The sequence below is a fragment of the Dermacentor silvarum genome, chromosome 6 (genome assembly GCF_013339745.2).
Source record: "Dermacentor silvarum isolate Dsil-2018 chromosome 6, BIME_Dsil_1.4, whole genome shotgun sequence".
Lineage (NCBI taxonomy): Eukaryota > Metazoa > Arthropoda > Arachnida > Ixodida > Ixodidae > Dermacentor > Dermacentor silvarum.
Window position 1 is genome coordinate 132,865,590 of NC_051159.1, and position 23,253 is coordinate 132,888,842.

The 23,253-nt window shown below is 47.6% G+C and overlaps 2 protein-coding genes across 2 annotated transcripts; both read left to right on the forward strand.

Annotated features, from left to right (window-relative positions):
- The first annotated feature begins 2,422 nt into the window (after positions 1 to 2,422).
- On the forward strand, positions 2,423 to 7,464 carry LOC119455164 (leucine-rich repeat and fibronectin type-III domain-containing protein 4). Its single transcript, XM_037716614.2, has 3 exons — positions 2,423 to 4,345; positions 5,592 to 5,740; positions 7,071 to 7,464. Exons 1-3 carry the CDS (start codon positions 3,693 to 3,695, stop codon positions 7,235 to 7,237), a joined length of 969 nt encoding a protein of 322 aa, XP_037572542.1. The 5' UTR covers positions 2,423 to 3,692; the 3' UTR covers positions 7,238 to 7,464.
- Positions 7,465 to 18,507: 11,043 nt separating this feature from the next.
- LOC125946404 (leucine-rich repeat and fibronectin type-III domain-containing protein 4-like) lies at positions 18,508 to 23,049 on the forward strand. Its single transcript, XM_049669512.1, has 3 exons — positions 18,508 to 19,347; positions 20,741 to 20,889; positions 22,448 to 23,049. The coding sequence occupies exons 1-3, from the start codon at positions 18,704 to 18,706 to the stop codon at positions 22,645 to 22,647; spliced, it is 993 nt and encodes a 330-aa protein (XP_049525469.1). The 5' UTR covers positions 18,508 to 18,703; the 3' UTR covers positions 22,648 to 23,049.
- The last annotated feature ends 204 nt before the right edge of the window (positions 23,050 to 23,253 follow it).

The window sequence follows — 23,253 nt, forward strand, 5'->3', positions numbered from 1 at the left end:
CAGTCAGATTTTCTTAAAAACGTGTTAAAAAGTTTAGGCTGAGCAAATGCAGCAAGTGGACAGAAGATCAATAAAGAATACGAGACGTCACGAGACGCAGACGAGACGTCACGTTTGGGTAAGTGGCAAATTAACAAGAACAAACGAAGCAAAAAAGAAACCTGCTTTAGATGTGCCCTGGAACGCAGGCGATCAGACTTAAGATTAAAGAAAGGCTGGACTGAAGCCAGACCTATACCTGAAAACTACAATCGTTGGTTGGCGTACGACAAATTTGCACAGACATTGCTGCCGTTCGGCACGATGCAGAGTTGGAAGCTTTTATTTGACTTTCTTTTATTCTGCGCATGTCTTGCGGCAAGTCCTCTCGAAAAAAACAAAAATTTTCAAAGCGAATATCTATTACACAGCAGCGAATTAACCGTAAATATAAATCGCGGGGAAGTGCGAGACAGAACGCATTTGAAAGTACGCAATATGTAATGTGTACACAGTGTACACTCGAGTGAAATAATTGGTATTGATATGGGGTTTATTGGCGTTTAAACCCAGTCACGCTAGGTCCAGCGCAAAGAGCAACCGAGCAGTTCCAGCCAAACGCCAGCACGAGGCAAAACCAGCGACACCATGGAGGAAGGAAGTTTTGTTTCCTTCCTCCATGAGCGACACCGATCCTTATGTCTTTCTCTTCCTCACTTCAGGAGCCATGCGACCACAGCGACGCTTGTGCTATCTTCAATATTACAGTATAAAAGAATTTCTTATGCCCAAGGACTGGTTTTTCAACAAGTTAGCTTGGAAAGTATACTCGCATTGAATTTATACATTATTATGACACGTGCTGAAAGGATTCCACAATGAAATGTCAGGGGAAAATTATCATCACTCTGACGTAGTTGGTGCGAACTTCAATATCATATCTGAACTTCTGACGGTATGAGGCTGTTGAAAAGGCAGCAGTGGGGCTTATCGTGAAAACGACACACAGCAGGAGCGTGCTGTGCATCTCTGCGGGGTCTCGTGTTCACAAATAGTGCAAATGTGATGTTACGTCTAATGGCTTCGTTCACAGCTTTGTGAATTTCAGGAATAAGCATACCCTCCTTTATAACTAAATGCAGGCGATTCTGCTGCTGACGTAAGTTGCTTTCTTTAGACGAAATAGCTTATAAACCTATTTTACCGTATGACCAATATTGCGCAGTTGGTTCTCCGATATGGAGTTTACAACAAGTTGAGGCAATAAATCTTGTGCCTCCACCACCACTTGATAGAAAAGGACCGCAAGTTGTTTTCCAGTGGTTAATTAGCAATTGCGGGATCACTGGAAGTGATTACGCCGTCAAGGCTGATCGAGCGGCTCGTGAAGATCTCCATTGGGTTGCCCTACCACTCTCTATGATGACAGACGCTGCGAAGCAGCTTCTGCACCTGGCGCACTCTCGTTAGCAGAGTGGAACATTCCAGATATAATATGGACTATAGATTACATGAGCTAAACACTTCACTGCCACTCCGACCCCCACCCGGACTTCCCCGACGTGAGACATCGCTTCTATGTCTTGCTGTGGTTCGGAGTTGCCTTCACGAAGGATTACGCAATACCAATTGGAAGGACTGACAGTGCTGCCTGAGATGTGTGCGGCTGCGAGGAGAACATCAAACACCTATTGTGCTACTGCCCTCAATTTGTTTGGTTTGCAAAGAGTCACTGTGCAACGCATTGCTACGACTGGGCGTTCGGCCGCTGTCCATGAAGGCGCCCCTGTAACACGTCCCCGTCGTTCGTTAGCCCACTATGCCGTGAAGGCACTCTTGTGAGCTTCTCGAGGGTGACTAACATGTGCGAACGTCTTTGCGTGGCGCCGTCCGTTCGCATTCACCGCGTCTCTCTATCTTCTTTCTACTCCCCCTTTTCCATCTCCCAGTGTAGCCTAGCCAAGCATAAACTTTTCTGGTCAGAATCTTTGGCCGTCTTCCTTTCTTTTCTCCTCCTGCAACAAATATTATGATCTTGGCAGACATTACAAGCAGAAATTAACGAAAGATATAAGAGTGCAGGTGTACTGGCCTGTATGCCAGGATTCAGTTTATTTCAATACAGCCGCCGTGGTTGCTTAGTGGCTATGGTGTTGGGCTTGCTAAGCACGAGGTCGCGGGATCGAATCCCGGCCACGGCGGCCGCATTTCGATGGGGGCGAAATGCGAAAACACCCGTGTACTTGGTTTTAGGTGCACGTTAAAGAACACCAGGTGGTCCAAGTTTCCGGAGTCCCCCACTACGGCGTGCCTCGTAATCAGATCGGGGTTGTCGCACGTAAAACCCCATAATTTAAAGTTTATTTCAATATGTTACACGCTAACAAGATGTTTCTTTTCTTTTTTAATAGTATATAGACATTCCTGTGCACTGTGTTTACATCCAGACTGTGCAGTATGAAGAGTACAAGCGAGCCACGTTCTGCGCACGTTGAGAGGACTCCAGACATTCGATGCACTGCGTGCCTGCAGTCGGATCACCCGGGGGCCGTGCATTCTCGTAAAGCGAAGTGAATCGGCTATCCAGCACGCAGACGTCAAATCCACGCGCGCACAAAGAAAGAAATAGCGCCGCAGTGGAAGTTTCCACGCCGGCAGACGGGCGCGCGTGCTTCGTCGCCGTCGTCTTCGTCGCCGCAGGAAGAAGAGAGCTCCGCGCGTCGGCCGATTACGCGTGCGAGACGCGTCGCCCTGAGCCCCTTATGTAAAACTGCGCCGCGGGCGCGCTATATAGTACATGCGTGTTCGCTGGGCGCAGCGATCGTCGAGCGCTGCATCTTGTTTGTTTTCGACGTCGGAGAGACGAGGATAAAATGAAGAGATCGTGGCCCGCGCCGGCAGATCATCTGACGGCCGCAATACCCAATACGCAGTTGCAGAGGTCAAAGACCGGTTTCAGTCTGCCGGCAGCACGTTTCCATAGGAGCCGGTTCTGCGATCTAGTTGCGTATACAACTATCAAAAACGCCTCCGACTGCTGATAAGCGGGTCAATGGAGCCGAAAAGTGGACGCTCGAGGGGCTTCCTTTAAGTCTGTCTTTTATTATTTCTTACGGCAGGTTCCTTAGATGTAAACATCGACCGGGCCTCAAAGGGTGTGGGAACAAGTGGTGCTGCGCTCCCGCGCGTTGCGCATACCGCGTCGGCAGTGGTATCAGAACTGGTTACCAGCTTCTCCTGTGGCCCGTGATCCCTCCTAACGAAATATTACCTAACCACGCACACAGACGCATCGCGGGGACAGCCATGGCTCTCGGTTTAGCGATTTATTTTAGTGTATGTGCGCCTGCAGGCCAACAATGGTGAAAGAAAGCTCCCAAGTTCACCTCACTCGCAGTCAGGCAAGCCGGGGAACAGGTGCGAGTCAAGTGGACCTATCTTGGGGTTAGTGACACGGTCGGAGACCTCGTAAAGAAAGAAGGGGTGGGGTAGGAGGGGGGGGGGGCGCACAATCAGAGGCCCGAAACCAGTCCTGGAAGGGTCCTCTCTGGGAGCTCGGACGTGTTTGGTCCGACACGCGCATATCCCGCGCATATAAAGCACGCCTCAGTCCGGTCGGCGTTCGCATTCTCGCCACTGGGCTCGCCGCAAACTCCTTTGCTAGCATCCACACAGCCCGCCACTTTGGAGTCAGCCGCACAGAGTGTACCGTCATGACGTCGCCTATTCTAGGGCTAGCCGTAGCGCTCGCCGCTTTCATGAGTGTAGCCGTCGGCGAGCCCTCGTGTACGCTGACCGAAGTGGGCAATGTCCGGAGGGTCGTATGCCGGGAGTTCACGTCGGTCGAAGACTTCGCCAAATACGTCAAGCGCGGAGTCGGAGACGACCTCTCAAAGGAGACCTGGTTCAAGCTGAAGGACAGCCGTCTGGACCGTTTCCCAGATAGGGCCTTCGCCGACCTCAACGTTTGCAAGCTGGCCTTCTACAACGTCTCAGTCTTGGACTTCGCGCAGCAGGGACCCACGGGAAATCCTTTCGAGGGACTCGAAGAAACGCTGCGCAAGGTCGTCTTTCACAGCGGCAGCACCCTGCCTCCTTCCTGGTCGGTCTTCCAGGGCGTCCAGAGGCTGGAGGAGCTCTGCATCGACGACTACGAGAACCTGCGGCTGACCAAAGACTTCAACAAGCTCCCGAAGACGGTAAAGAGCATCTACGTCACCAAGTCGACTGTGGAGCACGTGGACCCCGACTGGCTGACGTCGCTGGAGAACCTCGAGGCACTGGTGCTTCGTAAAACGAGTCTCAAGGTCTTCTCCAGGGGATGGCTGCCCATGCCAGCTCCCAAGTTCTTCCTCCTGGACTTGCCGTAAGTTCTTGAACTTGCTACAGCAATCATGTAAACATGTATGCGTTTCTGTTCACATGGCTGTGTAGTCATGCCAGGGCCAGAGTACCTCCCTGGGGAGGACTAGAATAACATGAAGGGACTGAGAAAGACCACATCAGTCAACCAGTATTTTGTAACGTACGTACGGAGCTGTTAATATCGTGCGTGCATTTCTTTTTTTTTTTCGTGAATACAACTTTCGACTTAATCAGCGTTCTTTTTCTGTCTTTCTCTAAAATAGTTCTTATCGCCAAGTTTTATGTCATACAATTTGTTACACTCTTACCGATGCTTATCCTCTATAGCCCGAAGCGCGTGCCGTGAGTAGTTAATGAAACTACGTAGCAATGTATTCTTTCAAGTGGTCCATGTTACCAAAAGGCATTTCTTTTTTTACTTTTGGGCGCATCACATTGCATGGGCCAAGTACATTATAAAAATAAGTAGAAGAGTGTTGCTTAATTATCTACTCGTTGGAGAATAGATGCAGGAAATGGGGAAGGCGCTGATTGCTTCGAGTTAATTGGCAGGTCCTTTTTCGATAGTAGGAGCACCTGTGATGACAAGTGCCTAGGAGCTTCCTTTCATTGGCTTCCTTACAGTTCTATTAATCCCCTGCCATTGTCGCACGTTAAAGGGACCCTAAAGGCAAAAACTATTTCACCTGTAGTAGTAAATTCAACATCTACGATACACAAAATGCCACTGTTACCCTAAGAAGTTTGGTAAGCCAGAAAAAGCACCGAAATATACGACAGGTAGCGACGCCTCCTTGAAGTTCCCACACGAGCCCTACGTGACGTCACAGATTTTTACGGCGTATGCTAGCGCCCAGTTAACATTATATAGGTAAAAATTGACTGCATTGGGTTCTAAAGGAGTCAAAGACTGAACATGGCAAGTTTCTGGAACCTTTTACTGAGACAACTCTGCCCAAATACACACACAAAAAAGGCTTTGTCATCTGTGACGTCACATTGACGTACGTTTTGGAGCGAAATGGAACTTTGACCTTCATTTTTTGCTTCTAATAATCAACGACGTCTTATAGCGAGATCAAAGAAAACGTTGTTTTTGAAGAATACTTTATCAGTAAAACTGATTTAGTGTTTCTCTTTAGTGTCCCCTTCGAGACAAGCGTAGACGGCAGCGTACACGAGTCGCATAATTAGGAATGCACCTGCTGTCATAACAATTGCTATATGTATTCATATCTGGGTTTCAGAGACAACGAACTCGAAGCATTCCCAGAAGGGCTGGCCGACGAACTGCCTCAGCTTAGCGTCGTCAACCTTCAGAGGAACAAGCTGACCACCGTCGACGAAAAGGCTGTGGCTCCACTCAAGGACAGGACCGTCTTCGTCAACTTCGCCGGTAAGCTTCGCTGGACGAGGATTAGTATCTCGTTTGCATGACGAATACAGTACTTTCTTTTACAGATGCGAAAGACTTCTGGTAGTTTTACCTCCGCAATGCCCATTGTATGACGTGTGCCTTTATAAATACTAGAATAAAAATTTCGCACTTGAGAGAAGGTAACTTCATCACGAAGCGACGAGCGGAATGTACTCTCTGCTTCCTATCAGTGTTTCAAAGAGACTGTTGAGGAATTATTGGTGGCATATAGGTCAATTATGTTTTTTTTTCTCTTTCAGGTAGATTAATTGAAGAGGCAGACGAGCACGGAAAATCACAATGCTTTAGTAACTAATTCACATTATTAAACAAATTAATTTTCAGTAATTTAGAAAGCATGTCGCCATAACTTAAGTCCGTCAGTAGTGAAGTCATGTCCATTAATCAGACATCCTGGCTATTCTGGCTTCATCATGTGTTCCTAAAATGTGATAGGAAATACTTTCGTGTTCCAATTAGTATTTTTCCAGAAATAAACTGACCTGTCTCCACCGCTACGCAGCTCCGAATCCGCAATACTGGCATATGCCCTAAAATTATAGACTAGAAAAGTTTATTGGTGCATCGTTGTTCACTGCCAAGTTCAGCATTGCGATTTGCCGTGCAAGTAATGTCCACCTCTTCAACTTACCCACCTGAAAAAAAAATTATTGCCACTATTTGCCACAGATGAATGTATTTTTAATCTGTTCAGAACATTTAATAATGATCAAACGGCATGTAAAAAGCACGGAGACTAATCAGACTATGTCATGGCGAGTAAAATACTCTGGGCGCTACAAAGGGAGAGGGGGGGGGGGGGGGAGACAGTGATGTGCATGCTGGAGATAGATGCAAAATCTTATAAAAAATTACCCGCCACTGAAATAATTTCAATGCTTGTCTCGAGCACCTTGTGTGTCATATGTACCTCCGAGGTGTCTAATAACACAAAATTATACCTTCGATGACGCAAGTTGTATTTATGTCTGCACCGATTCGTGTAATCTTGTGTAAAGCATGTTGGAGCAGTATCTGTGTCTCGCCAGAAGGGCCAGAACCAGGCTAGAAGTTCCTAGTGTGCATCCCACGCGGCGATCGATGATCGAAAGCCTGTACGACAGCGGTACCGCATGTTCGAGAGAAACCTGAACTTGCCATCACGAATTCTTCTAGTGGCAGCTGTCTCATGCGAAGAGCCAGCATTTGTTCTTGTTACACTAATTTCTTGTCTAACATTTATTTAAGAGGCGGAAAGCTTCAAGTGTCAATCACCGTTGACAGCTCTTTATTTCGTCACTCGATGCAGACAACCCGCTGCACTGCGACTGCCGGCTGCGGTTCCTGCTCACCTACACGCACCGGTGGCACTACTTCCTGTGCCGCACCCCGCAGTCCCTGTTCGACCGCTACTTCCACCGGCTGACCGAGGAAGAGCTCCAGTGCAGCGCCGCCGTGCCTCCTTCTTCCACGTAGACAACATTCTCGTCGCCGACGCGCGAGACCAGCTTGCGCTGTGCGCAGTTCGCCAAAGCACTGCCATACCACTGCCCCGGTACAACTCCCGACGTGACGCTGAGCGCCACCTGATCGGGACGCCCTTCGTACATTTCTGCTCTCTCTCTACGTTCCTTGCTCGTCCATTCGAACCCTGTCGTCGTCGTCGTCCCTGTACGGCCTTAATAAAGAGGAGCCCTGTTTGTGCACACGTGACGGACCTGTCTTGACTGCAGCGCCACGAATGGTCGGTTCTGCCCTCTTTTGCCAGAACAGCTCGCTACCGGTGTGAGGGCACCGTCAGCCATGAAGGCACTGCAAATTGCAGTCAAATGTTTGCAAGAGGCCAGAGCTTGAGTGCGGCTCTTGCCTACTGAACAGAATCGCAGGGAACGTCCACATCATAGGACCTTTGCGCACAAAACTTCACTGTACTTACGAGTACAGGCGGCAACTGGCTATCACCGATGTGATCGTCCTAATATCAGGATTATCGATTGCATAAGTGGTGGGCGCTCGGGAGCCGAAGGAAACGTATAGGAAAAGCATTGTGAATACACGGGCCAATATTTGCTTCAGCAGGCGTACTATTTCCTCTTGAAAACGCTGAATACAAACGTCATGCGGTTTCAGCACGGCGTCGGTGTGGTGTCACCTGCGTACGGGCCCAGACAGAACCGCTCGAGCTATGGCAAAATTTGTTTTGTCTTCCAGTCCGGAGCCCCAAGAGGTATAAAGATTTCAGGCATGCATGCTGACGACACATTATGCTGTTCATCAACCTCCTAATTAACTAATGACAATTATAATTACTTCGTTAAACATGCAATTGATTACAGTGACCAATTGCTGCCCCACGAAAGTAGTTGAGTAATTATTAATATGTAATTGGCTACTTTTACGTTACTTTCCTTTCAACCTTTATTGACATTGCACAAATATAGTAAATAGAAGGAGCTGGCCTAGCTGGCTCTTTCAGTGCGTCCTCTACAGCTCTTCACACGTTATCTTCACTTATATATACCTGCCGCGGTGCTTTAATGGCTATCGCGTGGTGCTGCTAAGCACGAGGTCGTGAATTTCAATTACCGGCAGTAATGTAAAAGCGCTCGTATACTTAGGTTTAGGTGCCCATTAAAGAACCCAGGAGGGTTAGAACTTAACCCGGAGCCCTCCTCCCCACTGCAACGCGCTTATAATCAGATCATGGGTTTGGCACGCAAAATTCCTGAATTCAATTATTTTTTAACAAATAATATTTATCCTCACTAACAATTTTGATTTAAAAAATTTCGTCTGTCATATTCCCTCATTTTCTTCCGAAGACCATAGGCGACACTGAAAACTCGCTCGGTGTGGCCACTGGAGGACAAATGTGGTGTTGGGACGTACAAATCTTGCGCACAAGATTGTGGTTACTGAGCATCTGGGTTCTCTAGGAAGCGCAGCGCTTAATCGTTACTGGTGATTTGAGAAGGCGCTCCCGGTATATGGCGAATGAAAAGCGGAAAAAAATTCGTGACGCCGCAGCATTTATATGGGGACTGATTACCAGCGAAACTGTTTAGGTTGCATACATGGGCTGCATACATTTTGAAATCATACATTTTTTTTTTTTTTCATACGACACCACACTTCGCCGACACACGCGCCGCCGCGGTCACCACACCTCCCCTACATCTGCCGCAACCACTGCTGCAGCCGCGCCGGCACCTCCGACGCGCGTGACGTTATAACCACAGACGCGCATGTCCCGTGCACAGGCGCCGTCGCCACACTCCTCTCCCCCTACCCGTCTCCATTGCTGCAGCGCTGTTGCCACACTCTTTCCCCTCTCCTCTGTCCCCACGAACGCGCGTGACGTTATAACCACACAAGCGCAGGCCACGTGCACAATCCTGTCCAATCGTGTCGTCTCCATTCCTGTCGCCGATACAGACACAAGCACCCAGGGTACCCCCCCCCCCCCTCCTCCCCGTTGGAACGCATGCCGGGGATGCATACGGGGACTAGAGGTAAACAGCGTTGCTGTAAAAAATCGTCCGTAGGTAATTTCCTCACATTAACATCCGAAGTGGCCACCGCTATCGAGCCATAGTAATACCAGTTCAAATCAGAGGCCAACATCCGGTGTAACTTTAAAATGAGGAAATAAATAATTTGCGACCGGTGCTGCCCGGTCTGAACATGTGCATCCGCGAGGCTGCTGCGTGGCATGACCATGGGCGTTTTACTCTATAGTTCCCACCGAATTCGGACTCAAAACTGTGTCGCCTGTTACAACTTGTCTCGTTAATAAAGTAACTGGTTACATGTAATTGGTAATTGGAAAATAATTAAGCGGAAACTCCCTGCACGGGGACTGTCCAATGTATGCGTAGCATTATATGGCGGTCGGCGCGGTGCGGAATCTGTTATGCATGGTAATGATGTATGTGGGGGTTGTACTGGTGTACGATGCGTTATATATATATATATATATATATATATATATATATATATATATATATATATATATATGCGTGAGGAGTACGAGCAGAGAGATGGACATATTTACAGTGCCGACCATATAGGCAGCGAAGGGGGGAAGACTGCGCGCGCATACGTAATTAGTGCACAAGTGGCGCATCCTCTCGTTTTCGATCACCTTTAGTCCCCTTCCATCCTCACTGGTCGGGTGCTTACCAGGGCGTCTCATACTGCTTGCTATCCCCAGTTTAGAATAGCTGACATAGGTTTAACGCCTCCTTTCAATGCATGGCGTATGGGGAAAGGCGACAGCGGACGGGCTCGTGGAATGTCTTATGACAGCGCGTCTATTTTTATCGCGGGCAGTGGGTCGGTTGTCACTACTCTGGATGGTAGTTATCTACCGCGAACACAATGGGCTTAAACTGTGCATTCTTGGCCTGTATTGGGAAAGGGGTTTTCTGACTTCACATATAATTTTTGGACCGACTCGTCACATCCTCCTGTGACCCGCACACAGCTATGGGATATAATTTCTCTTCAAGCTGGTTTTTATTGTCTACTGGTATGTTATAAATGTGAAAAAAAATTTAATTGAAATACCATGGATAGACGCCAACAGCTGCATCTCCACGTGTGTGTAAGAAGTGTCCATCTCCTTTTGTTTGCCATAGTATAAAAAACTGTATTTCATTGCCTAAACGCAGAGATGAAGATTGAACTACGTGTAGTACATTGTCATGTTACTGCTGCATCCTGGATATTCAGGCAATATCGAAGAATTCGAAACACACTTCAAGGGCGCTTTCCGCCGTCAGTGGTCTAGATCAACTTAGTGTCGAATATCTCGAAAGCGGATGGCAAGAATATGAGTAAACCCCTTGCGTACTGTTCCACATGCCGCGGACTTAACTTCAAGAATGAATATTTTGAGTAATCTCTATCGAGTGAAATTTGAAAAAAGAAAGATCAAGGCAACGCGCAATCTATTTTACAAGGGGTCTTATGAGGATATAATGCTATACATTAAAACATAATTGAATTAAGGTGAGCGTTATGCGCCGCTTTAAAAGAGTAATCGATCTATTACAAATCTACAAAAAAATTAGGGGCAACTTCACACTAGTGGTGCGAAGACTGGGCAAACAGCGAAGCTGGTGACCCCACTTAGCTTTATCTCGGTTCGGCCAAGTTTTTGCGAGGTTGTGCTTCGAGACTCGGCCACGTTTTGAGCAAGCTCCCCCTGGAATCATCGGCAGCCCAAGGAGCAATGAACACTCGGTCATTAAAGTATCTGGGCGCTTCTGGACGCTCAAACGCTTTTGCTTGGTTTCGCGGGCTTGTAACTCCGGATCTTCTGAGAATCGCCGACGTTCGCCGCCGCTTCGGCGGCGCGATACTCGCAATTGGACCGAAGTCGTCTCACTCGCTCTCGAGTAGCGGCGCGGTGGCTTTCGCGCCGCGCTTCCTCTTCTTTGGGAGTGACGCTCTTTTTCGGCCGCCCCATCTTCGCGACGATGTGATCGGCGCGGAGACGGCGGGGCTTTTGTGTCGCCGCGGCCGCGACGCGGAGCTACTGGGGGGGAGGACTTGCCATCTGTCGGAAGCGCCTCGCTTGCGTAGTATGAGGGATAACGCGGCGCGCTCCTCATAAGTTTGGCTGTCGGCGCTCAATAAAAACACCCCGCGGGAGCCCTCCTGGCCATTTCTGTAAGTACTCTCCAAACGAGGGAAGTTTCTTACTGTCACAGTAATATTCTTGGGCAAACAGAAAGCGCAGAATAGTGTACAGGCGCTATCTCTTCACCGAATTCGTACACTGAACGCCCATTGCGCGTGGTCGCCGTGATGGAGTCCCCCGAACCAGCTTCTTGCGTAAAAGGTAGGCAGTCGCAGAGAGCAGACTATGTGAAATATGTTATTATAGTGTGCTGTCTGTATAACCAAATAGAGCATAAGAGAATCAAATATCAATGCAGCGATCGCACGGGTTCGCAGTGACCGACTGCGCGTCTACATGCATGTCCGCGCACAATGTTTCGCTTTCGCTGCGAGCGCGTTTTCGCATCATGCCGTGAGCTTTAGGCAGCAGCATACGAACATTTGACAGTACACAGGCAACCTTTCTTGCGTGAACGCTATCAGAGCAATTAACAAAAAAATTGGACACTTTGTAAATTCCAAAGTGTGTTCGGTGAAATCATGTGCCCATTATACTGACTACCGTCGCATGCGCACTCGCTCATTCTTCTTCTGACGTTTGGTATCGGGGGAATCCACATTCTTGGGGCGCTTCTCCGAACCGCTTGCCGTGGAATCATCACCGGGCCGCTTGGGAGCCATCCGACTAAATCGACTGCTGCAACGAGACGTCTGACGAAGGAGCGTTGCCGCGCGCGCTGCTGTGCCATCACGTGATTGCTGAGAGAGTGTGAGGGGGAGAGGCCACAGCTGGCACCGTTCCAGGGCATGGACGGACGGACGGTTGGACGCCGCGAGTATGAGCCATTAAAGGCTGTCGCCTTAGAATAATTTCGTTATAACTAGGGACTTCGACGCTGTACGGTGACTAGTGATGTGCCATCGCGACGATTCAATCATCTTTTTTCCTTTTAAATTTTTGGACGTTTCAATATCGTTATTTCTCAAGTTGTGTCGCACTGTATGTTTATCGGTCTTCTCAGCGAGAAATTTCCAGCTGCTGCTTTTTGTTAATCCAGTACATTCATTGTTTGGTGCTAATACAAACATGAGCATTCCCTTTCCATTCAGGTGAACTTGCCAGTATCTAGCATCAACAAGTTCATAGACCAAATCTTCATGACATTAATCGGACAGCGCGCGCTTTCTGCTACTCACCGAACATCGCAGCCCCAACGCATTAGCAGAAATCTTCCTCGCAGAAGTGCTTGCTACACACCCAAGTTGTAGCCGGTGGCTGCTTGCCGGTTCGATGTTTCGCAATCCAAGCTACACGCAGCTTCTTGGTGTGCGGGCACGTGTGAAGGCTGACACCAGGCTCCGTTGCGTACGCGCCCGGAACTGCGGTACCGAGCAATAGCCTACCATGTCGGACACCTTCAAAGGCAGCCACTACCTATTATAGTGTTTTAAAGTGTTGTCAAGCAGACACTAGAAGTGGGAAAGCATCCCCACTTAATCAGAACCGTAGCGCAGGTGGGACTAAACTTTCGTTTTCAGCTCCCTTCGGCGCTTCCGAAGCAGACGACGCGGCCGATGTGTTCACGTGATCCCTCATATCACGTCACGCCGACGGTGGCGCCAGCTTTTCCAGTGGTGGAGCTCGCCCCCAATGTATCCCGTGGGTCGGCGCAGTGAAGTCCCGGCTTAGCTCCGCCTCTGCGCAGCCGCGGTAACCACTCCGCACGGCGCGGTGACGTCATGGCTCGGCAAAGCTAAGGTGAAGCGATGCGGCGAGCGCGATGACGTCACAGCGCACGCAGCTGTCGCGAGGCTGGGCGCGGTCGGCGCAGCTGAGGTAAAGCGTTGATAGGCGACGCATGGTGACGTCATCGCCAGGCGGAGGTTCTGCGGCGTACACTCGATGGACCATCCTCGAGCTTAAACAGCTTCGCTAGTTCAGAAGAGTATGTGCCATTGCACTTTGACCCTTTCTGCGCTACCACCAGGATCGGCCCACACTTCGGCGTTACACCTGACGGCAAACGCCCAGGTTAAACAGCTTCGCTGTTAAAATTAATTGATTAAAAATAAGCCTAATGAATTACACGTAATTCGTTACGCGCAAGTGTGCTTGTGAGCAATTGGAGGAAGACATTTGCACTTTCAAGAGAGAAACGAAACTTATTCGGAGAGAGATGGAGAGGTCTTCATGATGTAAAAACTCTTCCAGTTTTCTACTCTTCTCAAAGGGAAAGGGCAAAAATGTGAGAGTGGCGACGATGAATACAGGTCATAGTTTTGTCAGATTAAAGCAAAATTTAAAGGATATTTATCACCACTCAATTCTAAGCCGAACCTTAGTAACAAGCATGCGCCACTATATCCATGATAAGAGACGCGGCATACGTTTTCTTTTCCCTTTGCTAAGAACGAGAGTACGCCACGTAAAATTCCTCCTCGGTGTAGCCCTCGCTCGCTAACTCTTCAGCAACTTGCAGGTCAAGGTCAGGCATATAGTTCCGGTGTACGCGTATTTCAGTAAACAAGGGTCATTGAGCATAATGTCGTGCCTTAGGGTAATGCTCCTGTTTGTTTGCATAGGACGCTGATGGAGGGACACGGTAGCGTAACGCTCGTTTGTTTATGCAGAACAATATCGATCGCGCCGGCATGTACACAAGAGATTCGAGCTAGAAGCAGTCGAGGGAAGCTGAAGCACGCTACAAGTGTGTACTGAGAGTAGGGAAAAAATTATGCCGTTACGTTATGTGCAATCCAGAAACGAGAGTTAAGTGGCATGCCATTTGGGCACGTCTCTCAACTATATAGCGTGGATGATTCTGTTGGAAGAACTCTGACAATGTTAGGCTCGGTTCAGTGAGGCCAAGAAGCACACAAAATGGGTCAAATGTATGCCCAACGTTTACAATGCAGTGTTCGGCCTACACTGGCCTCACGTACTGTGATAGCGTGTTTGTTTCTGGCTCCGAGTGGTAGGAGAAACGTTCAGCGCTATGAACGAAGTGCACCCGTTTGCACCCATCGAGAAACGTTGTGTAGATAATACGCAGACAGATAATAATACCATGAACGCCTTCCTGCAATGTAATCCATTCAGTTTCGATTTCCGAAAGCGCTGTGCTTGAAAATATACGTGCATATCCGGCAGAACGGCTAATGTTTAATTCCATCGCTATTACAGGTGGAGAAAGAAGTTATACTTAACACGTGTCTCTGCCTTGTAGCATATACTGTCGAGAAGGAAAGTATCGGTGAGTATACTTTATAATGACATTTATTAACTAAAACAAGAATTTCATTTCAATCTCAAAACACCATTTCCTTGCGTCAATGTCGAGAGTTTGGCTTTTTCTAACAAGTCTGTGATTGAAGTTCGTAGAAATCTGTTATAAATATAAAACAAACCGCCCCCTTTTGTATTTTACAGCGACGCTATCTATGGTTAGGATCCCGGGATTTTTTCGCGTCCATCACATCGACAGAAAACATGGTAAGCCAATCCCGGTGGTAGTGCAGGACCAGGAGCAATGACTCATATCCCCGTAAGGCCGGAAGTGAACATACAGCACAGCTTTCGTTTCAATACGAAACGCACAAATAAAATAAAGCCGTCAAGCCGCATGTGTGATGACGAGGCGCGCGCACTTCAGCGTTGATTAACGTACGTTGCCGCCAATCACTCGTCGGTGGTCGTTGTCGGAGACTTTAACGCGGACATCTCAAAACCTGAAACAAAGCAGTGGTTCATCATCTTCGGGGGAGAGTTTGGCCTCGGTTACTTCAACGATCTGAGTCATCCAACTACCGTACACAGGTCATGCATCGATTTAACTTTCACCTAAGACGTTTCTCAAATAAGAACGGAAAACATCATTGTGTATCATAGCGACCACAAAGCAGTTGTAGCTGTCATTTCAAAGTAACAAATAAAATACAGGTTTTCGTAAACTGCATTGAAACGTTTTCTTGTGTCATGTATCACTTTTAATAGCAATATCATAAGAAGCCAACAAACAATGATACCAAGGACAACATAGGGGAAATTACTCGTACTTACTAATTGAATTAAAGAAATTATAAATTAATGGAAATGAAAACGGATGAAAAAACAACTGTCCGCAGGTGCGGAACGAACCCACGTCATCGCATTACACGTGCGATGCTCTCACAATTGAGCTACCGCGGAGCCGTTTTCCCATCCACTTTCTGGGGTATTTATGTTTTCACAACTAGAACTAATCCTGGTAGTGTTAGCCAGCGCCGCCACTCGCGAACCTAGGGGCGGATGTGGAACATACTTTCTTAATTAAACCGACATATGTGGGTTTATTGACCAGTTGCTATCACCCATAAAGATCGCGAGCTCGTGACGCCTGCGGCAGAAAGCATTAATGTGTTTCTTCCAGATAACGTGATTTGAAATCCAAAGTCCAAGGTTCTTGTAGCGTTGTACTTCCAACAGGAAAATGTTACAAGCTGAATACCTAAAATGATATAACTCTCTTAATTTTCATCAAAACATAATTCATAAAATGGTCTATTCGAACTTAACAGACATTTTCCCATTATCACACCAACGAATAACCCTTTGAAATGCCTAATTCAAATGGATTTGATCAAGACAGCTTTCTATTTCAGAGTAAACAATTCAGTCATCTGCACATAGCTTAAAATTTACAGGTATATGTCATGTATTACATTATTTACAAAATAAAATAAAAAAGGGGGACCAAGAACAGAGCCCTGAGGAACACCAGAGTCAACTGGTATACTGTCTGAGAACATTGATCATTAAAGGAAACATATTGTTTTCGGTTTGAGCGATGAGTTGAGATCCAATTTGCAAGCCACGAATTTTTTAACATTATATCTAATTTAAAGAGTAGCGCTTTGTGTGAGACTTTATCAAAAGACTTCGCCAAATCCATAAAAATTTCATCAATCTGTTTTCCTGAATTTATTACTAGAGCAAACTCATGCACGGTGGTTACTAACTGAGTACAAGTAGAAAATCCTTTCCTGAATCCATGTTGAGAACTAGAGAAACTATCGCACTTGTTTATAAATTCCGAAATATGCTTGTGTACTATATGTTGAATGCATGACTTTGAAATTAAAGAAATTGAATGATAGTAACACACTGTTTATTTCCATTGTTATGAAGAGGCTTGATTCTGACAGTTACCGAGTTATCTGGAACTCGGCCCTCGCTCAAATATATAGAAAATAGAATTGTCAAATACCTTGAGATACACATTGCATACCGCTTTAGGAACTCATTCGGTATGTCATTCGGTCCAGGAGATTTTTTTCCATGAAGTTTAAGCAGTAAAATAAGGTCACAAATCAGAATGTCAGGTATAAGTGCTTACGATAAATTTATGTGTTCAAAAACGCTGTTAATATTAGTAAAGACAGATTTAGAATGGACATTGAAAGCATTAACAATGACACAACCATCTCTTGTTTCTACATCGTTAATTTCAAAAACACCATTGTTCACTAATGCACTTTAGGCAATTCCTTGTGTAATAGAGACATCGCAAACGAATTCCCGATTTTTTTCTCCCTCTCTCTGAAATATCGTTTCTTTTGCTCACCGATGCATGTTTGATAACTCCCTCTGACATATATACGGTAAAATAAATATAACACCGCGTCAAAACCACTGGTGGCGTCTCTGCGGCATCACTGAGCTGCAAAATTAATTTTCTAAATTGAACCGTAATAGGCACCATCTTCTACAGTCGTGTTTCTGAAAGCCGATAATGAATGTATCGTAGTTAACCTAATTGCATTCTGGACTTTCACGTGCCATTTGGTTATGAGACACATTGCAGTGGGGGACTCCGGATTAATTTTGGCCACCTGGCGTTCTTTAGCGTGCACCCAATGCATGGTACACGGACGTTTTCATGCGAGAGCGTCGAGTGGTCCATTGAGAGAAAAATCCGGCGTCTGTAGTCTGTAGCCGCGAAAGGGCACCTAAATTCCCACTGGCTGCGACGCCACGTCACGAGCTCACTTCGACGGAGCAGAGCGGGCGAAAGGAAACATCTGCTGACCCCTTAGCGTGCCAGGTGTTGCGTCAGGGAACAGGTAATGGCCGCTACGCCACGTACCCTCGCCCTCGCTCTCAGAAGCTGGCGCGCGGTCCGTATCTATCACCCCCACTGGGCTTTGCTGCTGCGCTCTCCTGCCGGCCTTGGTGGCCGCTGCTGCTTCCTCGCACTGTCGTTGCGCAGGACGTCGGTGACATGCGGCGTTATCACCGCAGGCTGCTGCTGCTGCTGCTTCCTGGCTCGGGCAGCAAGTAGCGCTATGGTTCATTACTCGCAGCGAAAAATTCGAGGGATCGCTCAGCGGCTTTCAACTGGACATTAATGCCTTTCCCATTCACAACTCATAGAAAGTGCTTAGGTATCCTCGGATTTTTTGCGCTTCGCCCCCATACCCAGTGTATTGATGACGACCAATAATTCGCTGGTCGTGATAAAATCTTGCCTAGGTATAATGAAAGGGACGTCGCGCAAGTAATGCAATTTGTAATTTTTGTTGATGAAAATCACATATGCATGTGCACGCACAACTACAGCACGGACACAGAGCATGATATAAGAAACTTGTACCGAGATACCATCGGAATGGCTGTGGGTTGTTAGTTTAACCACTGAATGCGTTAGTTTTGTACCATGTCAAGGGCTCACTTAGAGATCAGGAATGCAAGCATCGGGCCCGTGCTCGAACCATAATTATCTGCGATCAGCATGTCTCGTTGTAACCGAGTCGACTTGGTGCAATTGTGAGCTAAAACATGTAGACAACTGAAATTCGTGAAACTTTATTGCGCATGCACTCGCAAACCTGCCATAACCCTTTATTCAACGCTTGCATACGAAGTAACCGAGAAAGGCTCACGGCACTTTCATGAATGAAACACAACCGTATGTGCTGCCTTTCCGAGCAAACTTCGCAATCTCTCCTCCGCGTACCGAACTCAAGATACAGAAACAAAGGTGCAGTAACAACATGAACGCTCGTATCACGTGTTCGCGTGACGTCGTCGTCAAAATGTGGTCAAACCCTTGAGCACAATTTTTAGCGCAAGGACTTCCTCCCGCGCGCGTTGTTTTTACTCAGATAGGCTCGAGAGAGGGTTCAACGACTCCCAAGGACTGGAGGGGGTCGATTCTTATCGCGGTTTCATTTAAGCGGAAGCCAATGTTTACTAACAGCCACTGCGAAACCCTCCGACTACGCCTCGGAGCTTGTACCAGAGAGAACTTGTGAGGTGCGTCAGGCAGTCAAGCCATGTTGTCCGGTGCCCTGCTGGTCACCGTAGCGGCCTTCGCCGTCGCGGAGACCGATCCGTCGTGCACAGAGTCCCACAGACAGTCTTATCAGGTCCAGAACATCCACTGTTCCGGCTTCGACAACCCCGAGCTACTGTGGAACGCCGTTCCGAGAGACCTGGACTTGCCGAAGACGAGACTCGTCCTCCGGGACAGCGTCCTGGACTACTTTCTTCCGCAGACGTTCGCCGAGACCAACGCCACCCACCTCAAGCTGAGCAACGTCACCGTGGGCAGATACGTGCGGGGTTGGTTGCAGCGATACTATCCCTTCGAAGGGCTCGAGGACACGCTCGAGGTTTTCGAGCTTGCGGACGACAGCACGTTCCCGGATAGCTGGACCCTGCTGAGCGACATGCGGTTGCTCACGGAACTCAGGCTGGTCAACATGAACGGCCTGAAACTGTCGAGCAACTTTGCCCAGCTGCCGCGTACGCTGAGCCACGTGGCGGTGATAAGGTCGACCATAGAGAGCGTTGACGACGACTGGCTGGCGTCGCTAACGAACTTGGAGAAAGTATCCGTGATCAAGTGCAACTTGGTGAAGTTCTCGCGCACGATGCTGCCGCGTCCTGCGCCCAAGCTGTGGCGACTCATACTCGAGTAAGTGAAGAACTTAGCCTCGGATGTATTTAAAGCAAAAAAGTTGACTCGAACGGTGTAAAATCGCCGGCTAGCGTATTTTACGGAAATCTGAAATTATACTTCATCTTGTTTTTTAAACTATTCACTTATTTATCGTTTATGTTTTGGTGCTTATATTAGGGCTGGTATTACTGTTATTCAGACGTGCAGCTAGCGGTCCATTAGGTCTAGCTCAGTATAATAGGAATATAGGGGCGCGCCTATTGTCATTGCCTAAAGCATGTCGAGTCTGACGGTAAACGTATTGCGAGTCCTGCGCAAAAAGAGTTAAAATTAAAATGGTATCACCGCGATGCCTGAATTGACGCACAAATGAACTTGAATAATAGGTGACGTGCTCAACACGTACTAAACGGGAGAACAAGGTGTCTATAGGCTCAGAGGTGTGGTTATAGCTACGTCGTGTTGATAATTTACGTGTTTTCTTGAATAAATTCCTGTGTAAGGCTCTAGAGCTCGGTATATGTGGTTGTGCGTTCTTTTGGTCAGCGTTACACCAGGGAACCCGCCGTGGTTGCTCAGTGGCTATGGTGTTGGGCTGCTGAGCCCGAGGTCGCGGGATCGAATCCCGGCCACGGCGGCCGCATTTCGATGGGGGCGAAATGCGAAAACACCCGTGTACTTAGATTTAGGTGCACGTTAAAGAACCCCATGGTGTCCAAATTTCCGGAGTCCCCCACTACGGCGTGCGTCATAATCAGATCGTGGTTTTGGCACGTAAAACTCCATAATTTCTTATAGTTACACCAGGGAGCAATTTATTTGTGGTAACTGCATTATGGACTTAACGGGGAGCCCGGCCGATCAACGTGAGGCACATTACATACGTTGGGACGGGCTTAACCAAACAATTTAGGGAGACTGAAACCAGATTTTTAAAGTTAGGCTATCTTGAATTAGGACGGTGGCTGTTCCTACCGATTAATTCCAAAACGAGTACATGCTTATTCCAGTAGCCAGTCATGACTGCACTTGCTCCGTTTTGAGGGGTGGGGGAAACAATTAAGATCAATCTTTATTTTCATAAAAATAAAATAAATGGGCGGTCATTTTGAGCAACACGCTACGACAGTAGCTTGATAGGTCCCAATGAACCCCACGTGGCAACAGAAGCTTAATACGTAGTAAGACTGTTTAAGTAACAAGTTGGAAATAGGTAAAGTTCTGTACAACAATTGTGATACACAGGTGAACTCAATCTCTTAATTCCGCTATAATCATTTGTTGCCTCGATCGAGCAAGCCAACCCTGCACCTAAGCGCCAAATATTTAAACGCGTTGCCTGACTTGCTACCTGACCAACGCATGCGTCCGCCAACCTATCTTTCTTGCATGTTTTCTCGTCACACAGCCACGCCAACCTGACTTCGCTGCCGCTGGACTTTGCCGAAGAGCTCCCGGGACTTCTGGAAGTCGGGCTGCGACACAACTTGATCACGTCTTTCAGAGACGCCACACTTTTGCCGCTGGCTCGAAACGGAACAAGGGTCAGCCTAGTAGGTGCGTGGGCAATGTTAGTTGACTCGCTTGCCTCTGGCATGCTCAGTGCTTAAGAGTGCTGTCTCCCACTCTGGGCTCTCCGAATTGCATAGCAACAGAATGCACCAAGGAGCTGAGCTCTCGTTGCCCCTGCGTGGGTGTTCCAACACCACCTAGATAGCACAATGCCTGTTCACACCGATTCATGACGTCATGGTACCCGGCCCGACTGCCATAGAGTCTAATGGGGATTCTCCCGAGTAAGCAACAGCGATTTTGGCCGTCACCGCTTTCCTCACGCCAGCCTTGGCAATGGAAATTTCGGGCCAGCTAGCATGACGTCATAGATCGCAGTGAACAGGCCTTGTGCTATCTAGGAGATGTTGGCTATTCCCATAGTGACATAAAACGCGCGAAAGAGAAGTGAACGGGGAAAGACAAAGAAAATCAAAAATAGGGAATTTAATCAGACAGAGGTTAATTAGTACGGTTGACTACTCTGCACGCACGCCGTATACAAGACGTAAGGTATGTGCGACAGGTAAACACACGTTTGTGTACGCCAGCTGCAGTCGCATAACCAGACAGAGGTTACTTCACGTGAACGAGCACTAGAGAGCATTGTTGAAGCTGCGGCAGTTTGTGGTGCTCCAGCGAGATGAAATGAGAGCGTGCTGTCAAGATGGGATGATGCTGCAACGTCCGCTCTGAACAAATGAGGTAGATCAGGGCCATCCCCGATTTTTTACAGCGGATACCTGCGCATAGCGAGGGACCTGGCCTTTCTGACTCTATTATCATTTTTTTAAACGTGAAAACGTGACTGCTCGCCCAATATTAGCCGTGCGCTGAAAAAAAATTGAACCGCGGCCAAGACTCGAACCCATGACCAAGGTGCGTGAGAGAGGGGAATTCTAACCGCGAAGCTAATGCCGCAGTTAGCAAAGCGTGCCACGAATCAGTAGAGCTAGCGGCGATGTCGTCTAAGAAATCTCGTGCCTTGGAGTGCTGGCAACAGGTGTGCCAGCTTTTACATCCTTTTGGCAGAGGCGCGCAGTAGACCTTCCTGCATGGTTAGTGCTTGGATGCAGACATGACCAGAGGTGTTATAAGACGGCACAGGTTGACAAACTCACGGGTGAGTCAACTCCCTCAGACTTACTGAGACTCAGATTGACCATGAGTCTTCGTCCGAGAGAGAGAGAGAGAAACAACTTTATTGAAATTAAGATCGTGCTTGATTACTGTGGATGATGGATGAGTAGAATTCTGATGAGTCTGAGTCTATAGTGAGACCGGCTGAAATAGAATTTACATCTGTCTGACGCTGAGTGAGGCCCTAAGCAAGAAAATGTACTTTGTGAGTGAGCCTGAGTGAGTTTTGTTTACTTTTCCAAACTATATGTATGACGGCGCGTTCTTTTTTTTTTATCGAGAATTCTTGCAGATTTCTGAGTCTCTTTAGCTGATGAATGCAACTAAAGATCATGAAGTACTCAGAGTTTCGATGTTACCTGTTTTGGCGGCAGACGGTATAATTTATTTACTTAGCATGTACCGTGTTCTTTATTCGCTCCAGGAAACCCCTTGCAGTGCGACTGCAAAGCGGCATTCCTCCTCGACTTGCCGGACGACTGGCACTACCCGACCTGCGCTGCTCCCGATTCCTTGCTCAATAGAAACATCAAGGAGCTGACCTCTGTTCAGCTAAGCTGCGACGCCACCACAGGTCCCTTGGCTGAAGCGACCTCTACGGAAGAAGGAAACGAGACTTCTTAACCGTAAAACGCCGGTGTATTGCTTCGAACGCGCAATAATAAGAAAGATTTAGCGTATATCGCCAAATGCAGGTGCTGCAGGCTTTCACGTCTTCCAGGAACGAGCAGAAACTCACTTTGCTTATAGCTTACGCCATCACTAGAAGCTGGGTATGCGCTCTGCATGACTCAAGACATCTTCCCTGAGTTGACAGCGAAGAAATAAACGAAAATCATTCAGCGGTAAAGCGTGTTATTGTGTCGAAGAGTGACATCAGATCATTTTCTAACCTTCTCGAATTTGCTTCGGTGTCTATTGTAAAACATATTCAGCGAAGAAAGAATGCATAGGAGATGCATTTCATAGCGGGAAGGCAGGTTCAGCTTCAACTAATGTTGGAAACGACATAAAAGCCGAAGAACGCCAAACGATAACTTATAAGGCACACTTTGAATCAAAATTGCTTTATTGTGCATATGCGTGATTGTCTCCGCACACTGTCTCGGAGCACTGACCTAGACAAATATTCAGCATGGCTACCAAGGTAATCCTAGATCTAAATAAGAGCAATTAATATCTAACCAGAATTATTTACCGCGTGCCGGCGTTAATCAAATAAGAGATAGT